The sequence below is a fragment of the Botryllus schlosseri genome, chromosome 6, assembly GCF_051294905.1.
Source record: "Botryllus schlosseri isolate E-star chromosome 6, Bs_hap1, whole genome shotgun sequence".
In the NCBI taxonomy this organism is placed as follows: Eukaryota; Metazoa; Chordata; class Ascidiacea; order Stolidobranchia; family Styelidae; genus Botryllus; species Botryllus schlosseri.
In genome coordinates this window covers 9450262-9473043 of record NC_137241.1, presented here as the reverse complement: position 1 = coordinate 9473043, position 22782 = coordinate 9450262, and the positions used below count along the sequence as shown (strand labels likewise).

At 40.3% G+C, this 22782-nt stretch overlaps 3 protein-coding genes and 1 long non-coding RNA gene across 4 annotated transcripts in view; all 4 read left to right on the top strand.

Annotated features, from left to right (window-relative positions):
• LOC145440866 (uncharacterized) overlaps window positions 1–22782 on the top strand; it is a 194380-nt gene that overhangs the window by 54867 nt on the left and 116731 nt on the right. The window lies entirely within an intron of this gene.
• Window positions 1315–6783, top strand: LOC145441643 (uncharacterized). Its single transcript, XM_080319552.1, has 3 exons — window positions 1315–1701; window positions 6487–6612; window positions 6698–6783. The coding sequence occupies exons 1-3, from the start codon at window positions 1608–1610 to the stop codon at window positions 6781–6783; spliced, it is 306 nt and encodes a 101-aa protein (XP_080175678.1). The 5' UTR covers window positions 1315–1607.
• Window positions 8910–12164, top strand: LOC145441349 (uncharacterized). Its single transcript, XM_080319195.1, has 4 exons — window positions 8910–9040; window positions 9442–9533; window positions 11490–11685; window positions 11752–12164. Exons 1-4 carry the CDS (start codon window positions 9001–9003, stop codon window positions 11961–11963), a joined length of 540 nt encoding a protein of 179 aa, XP_080175321.1. The 5' UTR covers window positions 8910–9000; the 3' UTR covers window positions 11964–12164.
• LOC145441428 (uncharacterized) lies at window positions 16271–18962 on the top strand. Its single transcript, XR_013915822.1, has 2 exons — window positions 16271–16503; window positions 18481–18962. It is a non-coding gene; the product is annotated as an uncharacterized LOC145441428 (long non-coding RNA).

Genomic DNA, 22782 nt, shown 5'->3' with positions numbered 1-22782 from the left:
TTCAGGTTTCGTCACCGCGCTGACGTAACCGAAATCGACAATCCTAATTCGAATTAAATAGATATACGGCGCCGGGCAGCTGCCTATATACCCACGTATTTCAACCGGTTACCAACCTTATCAGCGTGTTTATTATTTCGCGTATTTATTCAAGGCAAAGATATGCGCGTTCCTGTCAATCGTGAATTGAAAGTTTCTCGTTAACCCGTGGTGTAAAACCCATATCCGATATAGCAGCGTCTTAATTCGTGAATATGTGGCTGTACATTCGGAAATGACGTTGTGATATATATGCTATAAATAGATTGTTCAAAGTTTCAACGCTGATTATTTATTTGTTCAAAGTTTCAACGCTGATTATTTATTATCTACCGCAGGAAATAGACGAAATGACAGCATATTTAATGAAGTACGCTGCATTTCAAGTTCCCCTACCGGGCCAGGAGATCTCGGACGACGGTCACGCAGCAGGAGTTGTCAAAGTTCATCTCACCAGACAACCACAGTTCATGGAGAGAATTTTAAATTTACAAAGAGATTTTGGTCTTGAAATGACAGGTACCGTGGCCTTTTTTGTTCCATATCCTGACTATGGACTAATATAACACCGCAAATGCTTGAGCGTCATATTAAGCGACGACACTAATCCTGTACGGAAATCGATTGGGAAAGTATCGGCTAGCAGCACAGACACACACGCTATCATTATGGGTAGGAGCTAAGCAGACATCCGTATGTTATCAGATATATATTATCGCATGAAAAAGAGAAGGAAATAAAAATTTCCGAAAAGCTAAATTCATCCCTCAATTTGCGCGACGCTACCTGATAACACGCAATGTATCAAGGCTACAATAGAGTCACAGTGAAGACGGCAGTTCACGGAATGGATGCATGAATTTATCACTGCGATTATATTTAAAGAGCTTCTTGGATGTACAGAACTTCAATATACAATTGAATAGTATATTCATATTGAAATGAACCCGAACATTTTACATCAGCCCAAGCTTTGTCTACAAAAGGAGTTCGTGTACCATCGTAAAATAGTACATTGAACGCTCTCATATTTGAGATCTCATTTCATGCTAGTGACGTCACGTTTTGTGATACGATTGTTGTTAAATAACGTTCTTTACAATTCTCTACTAGTTGCTGACGATTGCCCTTGACGAGTGTCAGCCAAAAATATTCGGGTTCATTTCAATATGAACATACTATTCAATTGCGATTATATTGACCACAACCCATAGTTATGCACAACGTATTGCCATAGATAGGCTGACAGGCTCTCTGTTTTAACACATAGGAATACTAAACTCCACGCTGGTGCAAAAGTCCAAGTCAACTGACCGTTGCGGAATGAGCGACCCACCGCGGGATCCCAATGCCCCAGGAGAATACCGTCTCGTCCGCAAGTGGACGAGCAAGTACAATAAGGATGCTGACCAACACCACTTGACATATTCGTAAGTTTGACTAAGTTCGAATCCATCATCCCAGAAGACAGGGAGAGCCTCTGACTCACTTCTGGTTTTAGATTTCAGCGGAATAACTTCCCGACAAAAATCTCTAGTGCGAAGGTCAAGCAGGGAGTTCTGAGCGCAATGTGTATGTGGGAGCGGAACTCAAACGTGCGGTTCGTCAAAAATAACGGTGATAATAACACAGAGGCTGATATCACCATTGGATTTGGGAAAGGTACGATGTTCTGTACAATTGCAACAATCCTATACGGGTGATCAATCAATCAATCAGGCTTACTAATATTTTCATCGTTTTAAAACATCACAAGACTGCGATACAATGAAAAGATAAGGAGGTGTCGAAACAACTTGGTGTAGCCATTAAGATCAGCCACCCACCTTAGCCTAGGCGAAATAAATAAGAGGCATGCACAATTGCACACTGAACGAAAAGTAATGCAGAGAATATAAGACGCAAGCGACAAAATGGGGTGGCATGATGCCAATCCGTGATGTCGAAAAACTCACAATTCGCTTAGCACAGTGCTCTTCAACCGGGGTTGTCGTACACCCTAGGGTGTACCAGAATTTGCAAAGGGTGTACCACTCGGATGGGGTGTACAGGGGTGTACCAGAACCGAATTACAATGAGCCGATGGCTACCTATCACAAAGACAGGTTTATGGGTCAGTACAGGTTGACGCACAGGTTAATGAGCAATATGGTACGATGTTATCTCAAGCAGAGATGCCACTGAGATATTTTGGAAAAACCCAGATTTGGACGTTAAAAAAAACCAGAAAAACCCAGATCCTATATTTCACTCAAATTTCTATGATATAGCTGTAAAACAGTGACTGAGAGTCATCAATCACAGTTATACGGACATACAAGAAGTTTTAGCCCTTGATATTGAAATCCCAACGGTTCATTTCCATACTATAATATGCATGTTGCTCAGTCAGAAATCGCCAAGCTTATGTATCAGTTCCACTGCGGTCGTTGCCCCGAATACTTCAATGACTTCTTTACCTCGGAATCAAAAGCGCACAAGTACAACACACGCGCGTCCACGTCGTCCAAATATCATATGATCGACCGAAAAGATCATCGCTCTATCAAATATGCCGGACCTGATGTGTGGAACAGTATCCCGCCGGCCATCCGACAGTCGACGAGCATGTCCACATTCAAGTCGAAATACAAGCAATTACTACTAAATAAATACAGTCCATCCTCAAGATTACCGGACCACGACTGACCTATCGATCTCGCTTCCCATGACATGCCGCCCTATTTCTTGTCGCTTCTTTTTCTATACTATCTTCTTTACTTTCATTCAGTGTGCATGCCTCCTCTTTACATCGCCTAGGCCAAGGTGGGTGTCAGACTCCATAGACTACTCCTTGTCGCTTCGACATCTTCCTGTCTTTTCATTGTATCGCATTTTTGGTGGTGTATTGAACTGATAAAATTGCTAATAAAACCAATGATGATAATGATGAGTTAAATGAGCAAATCCATCGATATATGATGTTTTCCTCTCGACACATTGCTACCAGGCATTCGGTATGGGGGGTCAATACGCAGTGTATTATATATTCGTAATGTTAGTAACAATGCTAATCCCCATCTATCGTGAGGATGATTGTAGGGTAGTTCTAGCTTTTAGTGACTGTGAGCTGACCAGATAGATTGAAAATAGCTTTCGATTCATTAAACCTGGGACAAACACTTTTATCTGGGATGTTTAGTCGAAAAAGAAACTGCCAAATCATGAAATTAAGAGTACATTTGCGTTTAACAAACCCCTCTCACTCTGAATAATTTGCCCGGCTGCCCAAAATGTCTCTCTTCGAGTGTCCCTGTTGAAAGTGAATATACTCTGATGCCAACATTAGGGATGGTGTGAACGTGAGGTTCACGTTCGCGTTCTGTGTGTGAACCTCGAAAATTTAGAGGTTCGCGTTCACAACAGAACCTTGGTAGGTTCTGCACTGTGAACCTTTTGGTAAATTGTAATTTTCACTCCATTATAAGATCTTTGGCTCAAATTTATTGCATTTCAACTGCGGGCCACTCCATGCATGGTGCTGGCAGCATAAAAAAATCAACGCTGTACGAGCATGCACCATGCACCTCGACAACCTTAAAAGTTTTACTTGCTTTGTTGCAAAAATTTTCTCGGAAAAACCAGCTTTCCGTTTGTGAATATTTAGTGACTCTCTGCTGTGAGCTTCACCCGCAATCACACAACATCACGAGCGATATATACGTAGTCAGCGAATGATGCTTATTCAACCAATCAATGACATTGATATCGTCTTCTGATGTAAAAAATCGAACGGGCGTACGGGGTCAATCTTGACTTCATATCTTTACTGCATCATTAAAACCAAATCCGTGCGATTAAGGTGCTTGCTACTGCGGCATAACTTGTTGTAGTTTGTGGTATCGGTAGCGAGTATAGAAACCCGCGTACACTCTGCTCAATATCAATGTAGCAATACTCAGATTCCGAACACATTGTCCGGTCTGGCTAAGACCGTTAAGGCGTAAGCTTATATTACTTGGTAAGTCCTCGTCGAAATTGTTGGCAAAGCGACGGAATGTATTTATTTTATGCAATTATTATATCCTTTGATTACCGCGGTTGATACATTTAGCGACGTTTAAAACGCCAATATGTACTTCAGCATTGTGGCATTATGTGGACCGAGTCTTCGCTAGGTATCGTGTACATTAATATAGGCTATCACTTCATTGGAAGATAGGGTTGGAATTAGCAATATGACGTCACGTGACGTCACGAGGTTCACGTTCGTGTTCACACAGAACCTTTCAAAAAGGTTCGCGTTCGCACGAACCTGAACCTTTCAGAGGTTCACACCATCCCTAGCCAACATGGTAAATTAGTTAGATCAACAATTGGTCTTTCCATGTGCATAAATTGCATACTTTACAGCAGTTACATACTATTTACTGACACACAACGAATTTGTTGCAGCGCTACCGGTAGCATTCAAGTCCTAAATCAGAATTGCCCTGTGAACATGACTTTCTGCGACCTAGTAGTCAGTATTCAATGAAGCTCTATCGCATCACGCCAAGACCTCTCATTTTAATAGTAAATGGGTCTCTTTGGACCAGGGATATCCCTGCTTTGGACTCTGCCGTTTCAATCACAGTGGAATCCGTCGACATTAGAAGATCTTACTAATCTAATAATCCATTTTGCGCCGTAAAATTGACCTGACAAACATGATGTTGAAAAAAAACCAGATTTCAAGCACAAAAACCCAGAAACCCAGGTGATGCTCGAAAAACCCAGATCTGGGTGGAAAATCCCAGGAGTGGCATCTCTGATCTCAAGTGTAATACTGTACACCGCTTGATGGTGATGTCATAAGCAAATATTTCTCCTATTCATTTAGCCGTCGGCAACAGACCAATAGTTCCGTTTGGTGTTGGAAAGTATGCAGTTATTAACAAACATGTGTTCAGCTAGTCATTTGTCTTTTAGTGATTTTTGAGGAAACCGCCGCGATAGCTCAGACTTCTTGAATCAGTACTTCCTACCCTACGTTAATAAATACCGCAATGCACATAAATGAAGTGACGTAGCCAGCCAGGGTCGAAACAGCTGCCATGTTGAAATCGAAACCGTTTTGTTTTAAAATGCCGATTTTATGTCCAATATTTTGCCATACATTTGAAATTTAGTATTTTGTTATTAGTGATGCAAATTAGCGACAATAGACTGTGTGTAGCGGCATACGATCTGAGGTTACTGACATCTCTTGCAGCCCATGTGCTACTATCGACTGTGTGTGGTGTGGGGCAGGCCTGATACGCAGTAGGCTGGTGCGCCTGCTATCATCGCTGATCTGAATTACCGCTTCCGCAGCAGTAGCTTTACCTATACTCTCTCCCCAATACTGTTACATTTAGATTGATTATCGTTCGTAATGTCATGCTGTTTTGGGGCTGACACAAAATAAATTCCAATTTGCGTGGCGGGCGGCCTAACTGGCTGCGAATGGACTCTGCGACCAAATACTATTTTATTCAAATCCAAGTTTTTTGACGGCAACAACTCCGCTTCTACTGGTTGGAATTGAACCAAATTTGAAGAACATCATTTTTATAGACAACCTAATACTTCCATGGGGTGAACAGAAATATTTCACATTTTTCGTTATTTATTTTTATATTATAAATAGAAACTTTCTTCTTCCGTAGCCATGCGGCTACTGGTTGGAATTGAACAAAATTTGGTGTGTAGGCTTAAGTTAGCTAACCTAACAATTTTATCAAGTAGCCAGTACGATTCGAGGAAAAAGTCATTTTTGAAGACCCCTAATGAACAGGGGTGTACGAGTTTTGAGCAAACGTTAAAAGGGTGTACCACGTCGAAAAAGGTTGAAGAGCACTGGCTTAGCATATCAGGCGCGGGTGGACGAGTAATTAAAATTATATTCGCTACATTTATCTAACAAGTGATAAGATAGGTCATTCGGAATAGGTGCTCTTATACTTGACATTGCGAACATAGCCGAGAGTATGCAATGAATCCATAGGACGAGCTATTCTTGTGGGTAAACCGGATTTCGCTCTTACGTTGTCGCAACCTTGACAACCCGCAATTTCTTTAATTCCTTCTGTGACCGAAGTTAGGCAAGCGACTTATGTTGACTCGGTGACTCGTCTCGTAGTCATGGTCAAGTCTTGAAATAACCATTGTTGCACCGCTCGAAGTAGTATGTTTGAGGTTCACGTATGATTGTGCGTAAGTACGGTACATTATTAGCTTTGGTTAAAACGACAACAAGACTTCGATCAAGTTACATGAATTTTCAAATATGCAACCGTTGAATATATATTATCATTCGTTCACAGTCACAGCAAGGTCGCTTGCATTTTGTTGGATTTTGTTACGAAATAACGATAGGACAGCGCAAGTTTGTCTATTAGAGTTCTGCTCGTGATTCGATATCCTAAAGAATTCTTGTATGTTCAGGACATCACGGGGATAGCTGGCCTTTCGATGGCCCAGGAAATACCCTCGCCCATGCATTTTACCCTGAAAATGGAAGGCTACACTTCGATGAAGAAGAACCATGGTTTCTTGCAGTCAGTGATATCAGTAAGTGTAGGCCTGTACTTGGAACGTAGGCCTATGCATTTTGAAATTTTCATTTTAATGCTTATCATACATTTAATTATTGCAGACGTTTACGACAAACGGGACATATTCACCGTAGCTGCACACGAACTTGGCCATAATCTTGGACTGAACCATTCGACTCAAACGTGAGTCATCTCATCATAATGGTATATAGTTTCCAGTCGATAGTCTAAATAGGTAGACACTACAATGCCTGGTCAGATATCCAAAAATAGAAAATATATATACATTGGCATGCATATTATATGTTTCACTAGAAATTAATTGTGAACCTTTACATCGCTTTGTTGTTCGTAGAGTATATGCGTTTGAGTTTGCTGATAAAACAAATTATGTTTAACGTCTGCAGGTTTTGATGAATTAGCTAATCATCCAAGCCTATGGGCTAGGTTTGCATTTAAAACCAATGGTTGTTTAAAACATGTTTTAAATAGTGTTTTAAACAAAGGCCTACTTAAAAACCCAAATTGTGTTTTTTAAGTTGTAAAATCATGCCATAGTTGTGTAAATGCTTTCCAAAAAATATGTTGTATGAGCCTACGGACAATTACCTCCCGATATAGCCGACGTATACGATATGGGATGGTTGAAACCCTCAAAATAGTCGGTGCAACAGCTATAGTAAATATATATTCCGTCAAAGAAGCTATATTTACCCTATTTTTAATTGTAAATGTCAATCCACTATGACGTCGCAATTGAACATTCGTGACGTCATAGCTTAAAATAACAAAAAAATAAAATTAAAAATTTTTAAGAAGGGACTTTTTTAAACATGGTTGTTTTAAATTGATTTCTGTTTTAAATGCAACCCAACCTATGGCACTCATATTGCACCTGGTATAAACATCAGAAGCTTGAGAGTTTATGTCTTTCCTCTGAAGGTCAAGGAAGAAGTGTTGCGTCATTTAAATTGGCCTGTGACAACTATTGGCAGTGGGTTGCTGATGCAAGCCTAAACTGCTATACATGTGTGCGTGATTCCCACGATTCGTCCATTTGGAAAAGATTGGTCGATGCACTTGTGCTAAACGCATTTGGCAGCAAACCACTCGGCCTAAATGCCTCGTCATCTACCGGAATGAACATTAACCGAACGCAGTACACGGATTCCTAACAAGCAAGGCGACAATACGCAAAAGATTACAACATAGGCTACCTATGTGCAATGTGCACATACTGATCGACCACAAAACTCTCCAGACACCGAAATGTTCTTAACGCGTGTTTCTATTCTATAGAGCTCTCATGGCACCATTTTACAACTTTTCCGGTGCCTACGAACGCTACAAGTTACCAGATGACGACAAACACGGAATGGAAAGCATGTACGGAAGACACAGTGGTGCGAAAATAGATTCACCTCTAACGTAACTGCTTCGTAATGTACGAATTCTTGCGAAGGATCTGATCCTCTCCGTGAAAGTTATGGGAATGCATGCAAGGAGCTAAAGGATCTATTTGGTGTCACGGCAGACTCCGGAGGCACTTCCACTAGAACCACCACCAGGAGATCAAAAACTACTACTACTATACTACTACTACAACAACAACAACAACAACAACAACAACAACAACAACAACAACAACAACAACAACAAAGGAAACAACAACAAAAAGAACAGCAAGTTCCACAGTTCACGCGAGCACGAGGCCGTTTGGTAACATAATTAGTAGGACTGGGCACAGTGATTCGAGTATTCGAATCTGAATCGAGTATTAATTTTAATGCTTCGCGTCGAGTATAGTAAAAGACGATATTTTCGAGTACGGTACTCAAATTATGCGCTCCGTGCCACTGAAAGTTAATTTATCGACGGAAATTGTAGTTTCGATACTATCTTCCTTAATGAAAGCCTGAAACCTTGCTTGGCCGTATCGCAGCATTCGAAACATATAGTACAGCTACGAACGTTATAGGAAATAACACATTTTCGAAGTCATGGTCATTTCACAGCATTTTCACAAAGTGCAATGATAACGATATGGTCGAAAAATACCAAAGTATTTTCAATGTGCTGGATAACAGGCATTGTATTCTTTGTGGGGGCATATAAGGGGCATATTTGAAATTTGATATAATAAATTATGTTATGACGTCATAATAGGTGATACTAGAATACTCGACTCGAAGCATAACACGTGATTCGGAATCGAATCACTCAGGTACTCGATTTTGCCTATCCCCAATAATTAGCAGTAAATTCGAAAAGCAAACCTATCGCAATACTCATATTTCTACTCTCTTCAGATGATGGCATATGCAAAGACGATCAGCATTTGGGTAAATATTGCGAGAATTGGAAAAAAATTGGTTATTGCACCGACGTCAATCAGGAGGGAAGTATGAGGAGGAGATGCAGAAAGACGTGTGGACTATGCCAAGGTACTAGAAACACGGGACCGATCCCGCCATACCAGAAGCAATGTGTTACGGTTCCATTCAAATACAGCAGAATGTCATGATATTAAAATAAAACTTAGGGAGGGGTAAGCGTTACCATGCACTGAGGGTATCTCTTCCTTGATAGGCGACTTCTGATTGCTAAAAGCTCACGATATATTAACCTAATAATTTCTAATTTGTATGGACGTGCTGTGTTCGACACAGTCATCGTCTCTGTATTGTTGGAGATTTCTATATCATAATCTTAATTGTAATCGCAAATGGCAACAATTCTTTTGAACCCCTTACCTGCCAGAAATCGAACGTTATTAAGCGCTACCGTATGACCTACCTGGTCTTAAATGTATATTCTCGTGACCATTAATTCTTTACTTTGACAGTAACGCGGAATGATGTATGCAGTATCAGTAGATTCAACGATTTCCGGAACACCTACGACGGGATAGGCCGTCTGCAATTTTACGCCTTTAAAGTAAGATTCAATATCCACGCTTTATTGTTAACCTATTACGATACTTGACTTCCACGTAATTCTCCAAAATACGGCTATCCGCTTGACAAGTGGCATGGGCTGATATGACTGCCTTTCTCCAAGATATAAATCCCTAGGGTAGGGGTGTCAGACATACGGCCCATGGGCCGCATCCGGCCTGACAGACGATTTCATCAGGCCTGCTAAGCAATTCTGAGTTAATTGAAATTATCTTATAATATCCGGCTCATTTGTAGCAAATGATAAGATATATTTTGCAGGAAATACATCCATAAAATACTCCCTCAAGACAGCAAATATCGAGCATGTTCATGTTCATGTTCATTGTTCATAGGCCAAATTACAACCACCGGACTACGGTGTTGTGGTTTCACTCTGGTTGCCACTCAAGTCAGTGACATTTACATCCCATTTCGAGAAGGCAACAACTGCACACCAGAGTTTTATGAAAAGATGGAATGAAAAGTAGCTATTCACAGAAACGAAGGCGCCAATGCGGAACCGTTACCGGTATATGCAGTTTACCTGAAAACATATTTGTTACACAAATATATAATTCAAACATCTATGGTCGCACTGCTGAGTCACTTCCGAACCAACAGGTCCCCAGACGTAAGGGAAACCCGACTGGCGATTTAATAATAATGAATAAAACTCCAACGTCCGCGTTTACAATTAAATATATTGTATTCCTCACGACGCGTAAGTAGGGCCAACGCCAGATTACGACTAAAACAAAGGATGCAAAGAAATTGCCAACTTATATCATCAGCTCGACAGCTTTATCGGTTGTTAACTGTATTCAACCGAATAATCATCGTTTTTTTGCCATCGATCGCGAATATTAGTGTTGCGACTTGCTACAATAAAACCCCTACGACCCGTGTAAATATGCTTGAAAATCAAGTATTCAAGTGAAAAGCAGGGGCACGAGGTAACATTTTGGAATAATTTGACTGATCCGGCCCGCGAGCGATTCGAAGGCTGGCATCCGGCCCATGACGCAATTTGAGTTTGACACCCCTACCCTAGGGGTATTAAAAGTGCGCGACCTCCACATGCACTTATGAAATTGCCAAGACCATGTACCGCAGGGCCAGCCAACCCGTGGCCCGCGAGAAGGTTTTGAGTGGCCCGCGAGGTAATTTCCGAAATTTCAAATATTATCAAAAATGGATTGCACAGATTGTGAACTTGCAAGGCCAACCAAAAATTTTGATTAGTCTGGCCGCAACACTTGAGATGTGGTGACTAAAATATCAGTTCCGACGCATTGGCAGATCCATGAGCCAGTCACATTTTGGTAGATCTTCGTACACTACAATAAAGCAGAATAATTTGCGATAGATTTATCAAAAGTAAAAATTTTCCTCACGCTTCGCGCAACATGTTGTCACTCGATTTCTTGCTTTTAATATTGTTGCTCCTTTGTAAAAATATAAAAACGCCTAATTTATCAGATTGAATCCAACTATATTCGCGATTACGAGACGAAATCTCGTTTAACGTATGCGACCTTGCGTTTGCGCTCGCCGTAAGACCGTCGACTATAAAGCCTATAGGCACAAAATGATTGACGCATGTCGGTCGAAGCTTTCGATATCGATATGTCCCGAATAGTCCAGTCCTTGCAAACTGAGCCCAGCGATATACAGCAGGCCCGCAATATAGTCAAGTGATAATATTATTGACCTATGAACTTCAAAAAATGTTCGCGTTTCGCGCGGCTAGTGGCCCGCGCAATAGTTCGTCATTCGAATGTGGCCCTTTGGCTGAAAAGGTTGGCCACCCCTAATGTACCGGTATCATCATGATCATGGTGAATTGAACAAATTGAACAAATAAAGAATCTGTCGGTCTGTCTGTCTCGCATCGCTTGCGGCTATATGCTCCGGCAATATATTGATTAATGCATATATAATTTTCACTTCACAGGACAACTTTTACTTCTTCGGAGACGTTGGCTACAGCACCACTAAAAATCTTCTTCGTGGTGAATCCTATCCGAAGTTCAATGCTGACCCGAAAAAAACAAAACCAGGCGAACGAAAACTTTCGAGACGATTCCCGGACACCCACGCGTCACCAGCCGCTGTCTTGCGCATGACATACTGGCATTTGATTTTCGACAGTAAGTACAGCTTGGCACGATAGCACATGATTAGATCTGACTCAAACTTTTGGCTCTCGTTAACAGCTGCGGGAAACGTCGACCAATATGTGAACGGAGGCCCGAGCATTGCTTTTCTTCATAAATACTCAACCCCAGCAGAGTTGTTTTTGGATTATCCATTCAAAACTGTTGATTCTGCAGTCACAGAGAGGGTCAATTATAGAGAAATAATTACTCTAGTCAAGGGCGACAGAATGTACCAGTACGAAGTGAGCTATCTAAGGTATTTACCATAACACATCATCACTCCCCTTTCCATGGATAAAAATAATAATAACACAGCGAAATCAATAACACTGGGCAACAATTTTTAACGAAAAATTTGTTGAATTTTGGTATGCTGAATCAAAAAATGCTGTTGGTTTTCTCCATCGCCTCAAGGTTAGCCTACGACATATTCGCAAATTTAGCCATATTAATTTTCCATACCATATAGAAATCCCCACCTTTATCAATCGGATTATTAGGAAAAAAGGTACTGGTATCGATCTAGGATGATGCTTTCCACCAATTTTTGGTTAGGGCATGCAATCATCCGAGGATATTTCAGACACATATTTGATGCACACTGCAGGATACGGCAAGAAAACTAAACATTAGATTTACTATCAGCTATAGGTCCAATGCCCCATTAAGCTTATCTAATGTAACTGGAAACTCCAATAAGCTCGATAATTTGGATCAATATGAAGATCTTAGGGATGGCCAGCCTAATGATTATGATTTTGAAATCGAAGATGATTCAGAGTGTAGAATAGTCTATGACCACAATCTAATTGATCCGACATAGGCTTTGGGACTTGAAAGAGGAATATTCGGAACTTATAGCATCCTTGCGAATTGGGAAAAGATTACTTGGCAAGAGAACGAGGATATCTCACTTTCGATCATTAGAAACGGCATTTTCATCGTAGGGCCACTTTCGGTAGATTTGTGTACTGCCGTGATACTCGCATTGGCATGATGCTGTTATCGTGAATTGCTGGAGGACATAGGAATCCCGCGTGAATGGCAAATGTCTATTGGTAGCTCAAAAAAGATCTTAAAGTGTGACATTCTCCTAAATGACAACGTCTTAGGTGCAGTAACAATTGCTCACTCAGTTAGTCTTCGTGAATAATTCAGAAACATTAAATCGCTGCAATATCACAAACACGATTGGGATTGGATCATATGTGTCAGCTTTGAAACATGGTGCTTCTTAGCGGTCAGATAATAAGAATGCGCATGTAACCCTGATACACGTGTGCCACAGACGTATGTTTTTGTCGGACTGTAGACATTCAAAAAATCTAAAATATCTAAATAATGTCCCGGAAAATCGTGGCATAGTCAGCGATGGGCAAGGAGAAACTAGGGATGGCGTGAACCCCAGAAAGGTTCAGGTTCGTGTGAACGCGAACATTTTTGAAAGGTTCTGTGTGAACGCGAACGTGAACCTCATGACGTCACGTGACGTCACATTGCTAATTCCAAACATACATTGTGATAGCCTATAACAAAGTAAACGTCGACAAACGTCGTCAAGTGTATCATCTGGAGCAATCAAATTATACAATGATCCCATAAAATCAATATCTTCCATCGCTTTGCCAACAATTTAGACGAGGACTTGCAAGGGAATATAAGCTTACGACTTAACGGTCTAGGCCAGACCAGACAATGCATTCGGCGTCTGAGTAGTACTACGTTGATATTGCGCAGAGCGTAAAACGAGTTTCTATACTTGCTACCGATATTAACCCATTAACAAGTTATATAGCAGTAGCCAACACCCCAATGGCAAGGATTTGTTTTTTATGATACAATAAACACATGAAATCAAGATTGACCCTATACGGTAGCTAGATTGCTTTTACAATCAGACAACGATATCAGTTTCATTGATTGGTTGAATGAGCATCATTCGCTAAGTCAGGGATATCCCTGGCTAAGTTGAGTACCTACATGTAGCGTATTTCCTTTTTGATTTTGTATGATTGCGGGTCAAGCTCACATCAGAGAGTCACTAAATATTCACAAACGGAAAGCTGGATATTTCGAGCAAACATTTGTATCTAATCAAGTAGAATTTTCGAGATTTTCAAGGTGCATGATCGTTCAGTGTTGATTTTTATATGCTGCCAGCGCCACGCATATAGAGTGGTTCGCAGATGACATGCAATGAATTTCAACCCAAGATGTTATAATGAAGTGAAAATTGTAATGTATTAAAAAGGTTCACAGTGCAGAACCTACCAAGGTTCGTTTGTCAATATGAACCTCTAAATTTCGGAGGTTCACACACAGAACGCGAACGTGAACCTCACGTTCACACCATCCCTAGGAGAAAGCATCCCCCAATATCTGAAGATGATGGGGTGAGATACCAGAGTAGATTGGAGCTTACATATGTTAGCTTACTATTGCTCGAGTATCAAACGAGACAGCCCACAGGATTATGAGTTATCAACGTAAATCGTGACACTGAAACTCGCACTATATTTCTCCTGCAGAGGCAATATCATCTTGAATCAAACAAATAAAGCAGTGCAAATGTTTATTTGCGTTTACTTGCGACTGCTTGTGTTTTTGAAACGTTTTATACAATAAACACAAAATATTAAAAGTAGTACTTTTATGTGGGTTAATGAGACAATGGGGTGGGTGCCTCTCTCAAAGTCTTGACGTGATAGAGCCAAACGGAAGAAATTTTTGAATTCAGCGCTCAAAAGTTAGTCGGAATCAATTGTCATATCAAATCCAACAAAAATCGTGTTCACCAGTGTAATCATTAATTTGATGGATAATAAGCAACGTGAGCCCGTGTCCCGTTGGAAAGAATTTGCCTGTTGTTACGTTTTCATATAACTTATTAGCAGAGGTGGTCAGTAACGAAGTACTTCTACTTTTTCGAAGTACTCAAGTAGTTTTCCTCTACTTCTGGTACGTACTCAAGTGGATCTGATTTTCGCTACTTCTACTTCTACTTCTTAATATTTTGTGATCTACTTACTTACTTTTCGCTATTTTCAGTTTGTCAACGCTATTTTCAGTTTGTCAAGTATAAGTAGTTCAATCTTCCAATTAGGAAGATAGCCTGAGGAATTTCGGAGCTGTTTTCACGGAGTACTAACATTTAATTTTCATAAAAGTTTAGTAAAGCACAGAATTTTCGTCGCGCTTCGCGCGCAGTGGATACGGAGTGACCAGTCTGATTTCACGAAAGTATCGGTGAATATAATTTAGGTGGAGGGTTGGCGTGGTTCCGTTCACACCACATTGTCGCCCTCCACCCATATGAAATAATTCATCACAGTATCTATGGCTCATCATAACGTTTGAAACTGATGTTTCGCAATCTAGCATTTTCTTGTCACATCGTAATCTAGCATGTCCATGGCGTATCCTAATCTGGAAGAGGAGACTTTGACTTTTTTAGTTTTAGAGCTGTTTTAGCATACCACCTTTGAAACTTTCTGGACTAAAAACATGAAATACATTCTGCTTTTAGAAGTAATATTTATATTTAACTTTCAATTCCCATGTTACTGGGCCCAATTTGCACCTTTTTATAATTCATCCAATCAGGATCGTTTTCACAACTACTTACTTACTTGAGTACTTTTAAAGTCAGTCAATTCTACTTCTTTCATGAGCAACCTAAAACTACTTGAAGTAGAATTACTTCTACTTGTACTTGAGTAGATTTTTTCTTCGCTACTTCTACTTGTACTTGAGTAGCTTTCTTGACTACTTTGACCACCTCTGCTTAGTAGTTAAAACTGAAAAAGCACCTACTGCTCGCTATACAAATTATATACATTATTAACATCCGGTCTTTTGCAACGACAACGTCGCTTCTGTAACATAGTTGTGCTCACCCGCAACAATTACTAGCATTTGATATATTTTCTGGAGAGGCCCACGAAAGTCCATATGTATTTTGCCTCGAGAGAGAGAGAGAGAGAGAGTCTTTATTTTCATCGAACCAAAATACATAACAAACGGCAGTGATGGTGGTACAGAAAATATGTATGCACAGTATTCGGTATTAGATTGGAATGATCGATAAGACCGTAAAGGTCATCTAATCTGATCACACCAGCATCAAACAGGTACACTTGACTTTGAACAGTCTGGCTGCGAAATCTGGATCATATAAATCACCTCTCCTCCGGAGGTTGATGGGGCCGAACCGTGCATGAGTTATTGCTGCACTCCGGTTATGAGTCGGGGAAATATCGTTGAAATAATTTCGTGACGATTTCGCTGCCGTATAACGTGAAAACGAACTGTATGAAGGTTAGGAAAATATTGAACCAAACTTATAACGATTTCGCTGCCGTATAACGTGAAAACGAACTGTATGAAGGTTAGGAAAATATTGAACCAAACTTATAACAACCTGCTTTAAGATCTTCTGAGTACCTTCAGGTTGCTTGCTTGCAAGTCATGAAGCAATTTTTAAACAATAAGCCAGTTGTATTTAAAGCATGATCCTTGCGAGTTGCGAGGCATACACAATATACATATTACAACGTTGGGTCAGACATAACATTCGCTCATACTACAGGAAACGGCTTCTGCGGTGAGCGATTTCAACCAGAATGATCGCGTGAGTTTCCAAGCTATCACAGGACGGTTCGGACTGAAGATCTTGGAATGGCAAGGCGTCGAAGCGTGTGATGTCGATTCTGTCTTCATGTACAGAATGTCACTCTATTTTCTAAAAGGGAATATCTTCTGGCCTGCGAATGCAACGGAAGATCAGGTCGGCCGTGATATTCGTCACCAGTAAGTTATCAAATTGATACTTGAAGATATGGTGGTTCTATTGATAGCGAGCAGTGCAGTTATAATAGCAATTGTCTGGTCACGCAATGCAGTAGCCTGCCATAGATACCAGAGTTGGATCAACTGTAATTTGTAATTGAGCTGAATGTAATTAATTACATTTTTTCATGTAATTGTAATTGTAATTGTAATTGAACCATTTCTATTTTGTGTAATTGTAATTGTAATTAGAATTTGATCGAAATTTTGCTTAATTACAATCTCAATTACATTTTCATGGAAACCTGACAATCACAACATAAAATAATCATTTAATCAATCATTTATTCGTCGCACCAGTGAAAATCCGGTACGAACCAGGATGACGACGAGTCGTCTTAAGCCTTAAGGCCTTAGTAAACAGTCATCACATGTAATAATTAGCCTATTTACATCGGTGTTCTATGCGTGCTGCGTTATTACTTGATAATTCAGTCACGCTGAACTGTTTCCCATACTTCAGTAGCAACAGAAAATTTTGTGAATTGCAATATAGGCTAAACCAGTGGTTCTCAAACTGGGGGCGTGCCCCCTTGGGTGGCGTGAAAGCATCTTAACGTGGCGCGACGCTCCAGTGAACTGAAATCTTTTCCGCGCTTGGCCCGATTCGCCTCCGTTTTATGGTTATTGCTCGGTGTGTAATCTGAATTTCGTATTGGAGAATTTTCTCATCAGTCATAACCTTCCATACCATCAAACTATATGTAAGGATTGGTAACTTTCTGGTTTCATTGCGTGCTATGACGATAAGGAGGCACGAAATATTCACTATCATAAAGGGAGGGGTGTCTAAAAAAGTTAGTGCACCAGTGGGCTAAACTAAATCTTAGTATTTCAAAAATGGATGAACAGCAAATAATCTCCTATGAAACCTGTGCTGAACCATTTCCTACACCACGGTCAAAGTTTTTTTATTTTTTATCTCTGGCCAGTACCGAGGCTTGTTGCAACAATAGCAAACAAATCCAAGTTTCCAACCAAGGCTTCATCAAACTTGATCACGCATTTGTAGGAATGTTATCCCAATCTTACCTCCAATCTTGGCTAAATTTACTGGGGCCAGAAACTTTTCGCACTCAAATGTTCATCAAATGCAATCTAACAGTTTCGAGCTAGTGAATATGTAAATGCGAACCAAAATATTGTAAATCTTAGTTATCAGGAAGTTTTTTCCTTTTGCATCTATTTTAATTCTACGCACCTTATCGGTATCATCCTTATCGCTGGCTTACCAATTTCATTTCATTATCCTGACTCAGCTCTGAGTAGCCTAATCGTTTGATTATATTTCATTGACTGTCCTGTAACCTATTCACTGTTAGTCGCTCAAACCTCTGGTTCTTAATAGTCGCTTGAAACCTTTTTCTGTGCTTGTAGTTTTCAGTAGGCCTACTCATGATTAGGAATAGTTCGAATACGTTCTAGTTTTTTTTTAATTCAAGGGTATTCTACATATCAGGAATGAAACATGAATAGCTTAAGATTGTTGCTAATTACGTCGCTACGGTTGTCAAAGAACACCTCTTTACTGAATCAATTACCTGTTAAAAAGTAATTGTAATTTGATATTTTAGCATTGAGTAATTGTACTTGTAATGTAATTGAAACATGCAAGGAAGTAATTGTAATTGTATTTGAATTAAAATAATGTAATTGATCCAACTCTGATAGGTAATGTGCTGTTAAGTCATCAAGTCTGGCGCAGCCTTTGTGACTTGAACACACAGCAATCAACTCTTCAAATATATTTAATGACTTACATTTGGCAGTTATAGAATGTAATTCTGCTACATACGGCAACTTTCCATGCCTTTAATATATGGTCGCCAATAGACTATTATTAGAATAGCATAAACAACATCCTTTTATGTCCTGTTCATGTTTTTGATAAAATATCGGACGGTGTTGCATCAATTTTTCGGTGATATTGTATTTCAGTTTCTTCGGATGTCCGGGTACTCAGAACAAAGTCTACGGTGTACCGAGAGGATGCGGTGGAAGTTCTGCCTCTTCGATTCGCATCTCGTTAATTTATCCGCTAGTGTTCTTCTGTTTATCAATATTTCTTTCGCGTACTTGAATCTCAATTTTCGACCAAACTCGATATTCGTCGTTCAATTTATGCATTTTTACATTACCACCAAGTTCTATGCTTTAATATCCTATACGTTTTATCAGTGACCATCAGCATAAAAGTAGCAGCAGGCTCTGCTTTGTATCAAATGCTGTGTTATTTATGAATGATTGTAGGCGCGCAGTATTTTCTAACTTCTTGCAGACCTTTCTGCGTTAAGTCGCCTCATGTAGTGGATGATGACAAACAGTTACTGCATTGTATCTTCTATTCGGTATTGATTATGATGCTGTATTATTGCAATTCGCCAACCGTGAAAGATTTCTCGAAATATTATCTTCCAACTTCCAACCATAACACCCATCGGGACGATAGAAATAGGTCTAACTTTTAGGGAAAGTGTACATTCCAAAACGGATCTGGCTCGCTTGAACACGAACTGTCTTCAAACTTTTCGGACCTATTATGACGTCGTAACACGTCACATTGCTAATTGCAATAACTACGTTTCCGTAAGGTATATATGTATGAGTAGTATAGGAAATGGGCGGAACTCGCGCATGCACCCTATTTACTTAAACAAACAAAGATTATCAAGATAATAAACAGTGTAAGAATTAGCTCATTCTCAGTTTTGCAGCAATACTTTTATGACCTTGTGTGCGGCAATCGAAAAGGGGGAATAATTAACGATAGAGAGAAAACGAACAAAGAATCTGGATTGACCTTTGTACTCAGACATGAGACTTGAGTACTTCTACTTGTACTTTTCCACTCCTGATTCTACCTCGCCTGACCTCTGGTACACGAGACTTGTGTATTATTTATTATATTCCCCTCGAATAACAATGGATCGGCTTTTAATTTCAATGGTATGTACTTACTAGTAATTTGTATATTTCCCCACGAACAACAACAACAGTATAGTATTTTTATATTTCCCCTCACGAACAACAACAGTATAGTATTTGTTCCTTCGGATCCGTATGTGAGATCCCGGCGCGTCTTTTAGGTGGATTGTCAACGCGCGTCCGGTCAGATTGGATTGACTTTTAATTTCAATGGTATGTACTTACTAGTAATTTGTATATTTCCCCTGAACAACAACAGTATAGTATTTTTATATTTCCCCTCACGAACAACAACAGTATAGTATTTGTTCCTTCGGATCCGTATGTGAGATCCCGGCGCGTCTTTTAGGTGGATTGTCAACGCGCGTCCGGTCAGATTGGATTGACTTTTAATTTCAATGGTATGTACTTACTAGTAATTTGTATATTTCCCCTGAACAACAACAGTATAATATTTTTATATTTCCCCTCACGAACAACAACAGTATAGTATTTGTTCCTTCGGATCCGTATGTGAGATCCCGGCGCGTCTTTTAGGTGGATTGTCAACGCGCGTCCGGTCAGATGAATCGACAAAGTGGATTCTCGGTTACTTACGTTTGTCTGTGCAGAGTGACACCTACGGTCTGTGTCATACTGGAATCGTACTCTACTTTATTATTGATCGAAGTTGTAGCGGGAGAAATGTTCTGTTATAGTTATAAATATACGTGTCAACTCGAGTTCTCGAGAATATGAAAAAATACCCATGTAAATAAAGCCCTCTATTGTTACGGGTCACTGAGCACGGATCACGTGTCGACAATCGCTCGAAGCCCGTCGACGGATACCTTGAAAGCTCTCGGTATGGTGTATAATTGTGTATGGATTGTTGCGGTATTAGAATTGTGGTTACGGCTCGTCGGGTGGTGTGAGGATCAGGTTTCAGACAGTAACGAGAAATGTTCTGTTATGGTTATAAATATGCGTGTCATATCGAGAACAACAAGAAATGTCGTGTAGTGGAAATGCGTATTAGGCGCCCCAACATAGATTACCTTAAATAAAGTAACATTATGAGTATAATAAGTAATTGAAGAAATAGCTGATTCTCAATTTGGCTTACATCAACGTGTTAACTTCCGATATTACGTACCTAGTAATTGGTGCAAGCAACAACTGCTGTTCCACACCTGTACCGCGTTCTAGCGTCTTCATATAGGACAGACAGTCCCAACCAAACAATGTATTTATGATGGGTTCTTTTACTGCTTCACGTCTGGTCAAGCGTAATCGTGCCGGTGCTTGTAAATGATATACAATTTACCGCGGCATATTATTTTTGTATGCTGTATAATGTACACGAGGTACAACTTGAATCGATCAGTTGGCGAACTACTAATGCTTTACCCGTCTGTACGATCGATCGCGAGCTCACCACGCACTTGTCGTTCGAGAGCAGAGATGAGCGGATTTGAAATTTCTATGTCCTAATCCAATCCAAATCCGAACCTTCAAATCCTAATCCAAATCCTAATCCATACCTTTTTCATATTCAAGTCCATGTCCAATCCTAATCCGATTCCAACTGGAAATTCAGAAAAAATACCAAGTTATGCAGTGGAAGGCTTCGAAAATTTTCTTTCACAACCAACGATTCACTTGATTCAAGATAACTTAGTAACCATAAGTACATTAATAACTGATCTGAATAAAGTTTGTCGCCATTCGCCACACGACATTTCAATCTCCCAGAAAATAATTAAATCCAATCCAAATCCTAATCCGTTCTGAAAAAAATGTCTAATCCAAATCCAATCCAAATCCGACAAAATTTCACAAATCCTGTTTTTTCAAAACCTAATCCTAATCCATGCTCATCTCTGTTCGAGAGCGACTCATTTCGCTATAGACAATCAGTTGTGTTCGCGTGTACCGTAACATATCCTCTACACTTGTTATGCCAACACCTCCAAGCATATCTACAATATCATGCTAAGGAACTATTGCTTCGGCAGCCACGCACTGTCGTTCGAATTCGACTCATTTCGCTGCAGACAATCAGTTGTGCTCGTGTGTGCCGTAACATATCCTCAACACATGTTATGCCAACACCGCCGAGCATATTTGCAGCATCATACTACGGATATATTGACTCGACAGAGTGTTACTATAGAAATTAAACATGGAATGGCAACGATCAATTTTGCAGCTTCGCTCCGCTTCGCCGGGGCTGGAATGAAGAATTGTTTTGCGTAAGCGACTGTAGGATTTCTGGCAACCCAAAAGCTATCTTCCCGAGCGCAGAAATTATTGAATCTGGTCTTGATCGAAAGCTACTGTTGCACCGATTCCGAAAATATAAATTAAAATATTTATCGTGTGCTGATCCACCTAGAATATGTCCTCCAAGTCTGAAATATCGGCATTGTTTAGAACAATCGGGTAGCCGCAACACAATTGCCATAACAATGACCCGTTGGGATCAGGGGGCTGACCTTATTTGGCTTAAACGCGCTCGGTGGTGCAATAATGGTAATGAATTGTGGTAGATCATACGTTATGCGATCTATAGCCTGAGGTGAGGTGTAAAGTAGAGTGGGAGATTTCGAAATCGGAATCCACTGCGACTATAGGATTGCAAAATCAAAGTCCAAAAAATCCCTAGAATATGTCCTCCAAGTCTGAAATATCGGCATCGTTTAGAACAATCGGGTAGCCGCAACACAATTGCCATAACAATGACCCGTTGGGATCAGGGGGCTGACCGTATTTGGCTGAAACGCGCTTGGTGGTGCAATAATGGCAATGAATTGTGGTAGATCATACGTTATGCGATCTATAGCCTGAGGTGAGGTGTAAAGTAGAGTGGGAGATTTCGAAATCGGAATCCACTGCGACTATAGGATTGCAAAATCAAAGTCCAAAAAATCCGACTGGCACGTAAAGTACTGGTTTCTCCATATATTAGGCTGGGTAAAATGTAACATAAATCCAACTCTCAAAGGCACTGCTGTAAGGGGAGTGTCGTTGTACATTAATTTGCGTACAGCGAAACTTTGTATGCGGTGGGGCAATAATGAGGATGAATTATGCCAGATCACGTGATACAATCTAGCCTGCTTTCGGTGAGGTGTAAAGATGAGCGGGGAGATTTCGAAATCTGATTCCACCCCGACTCGGGTTGCTAAATCAAAGTCCAAAAAAGCCGGCTGGTTCGTAAAGTCCTGCTATTTCCACATGTGGTGAGGGTAAAATATAGCATAAATCCGACTCTCAAGGCCATTTGGCTGCATCCAGTCCGGCGATAGCTCGCTTCACCGTCGATCAGCTGAC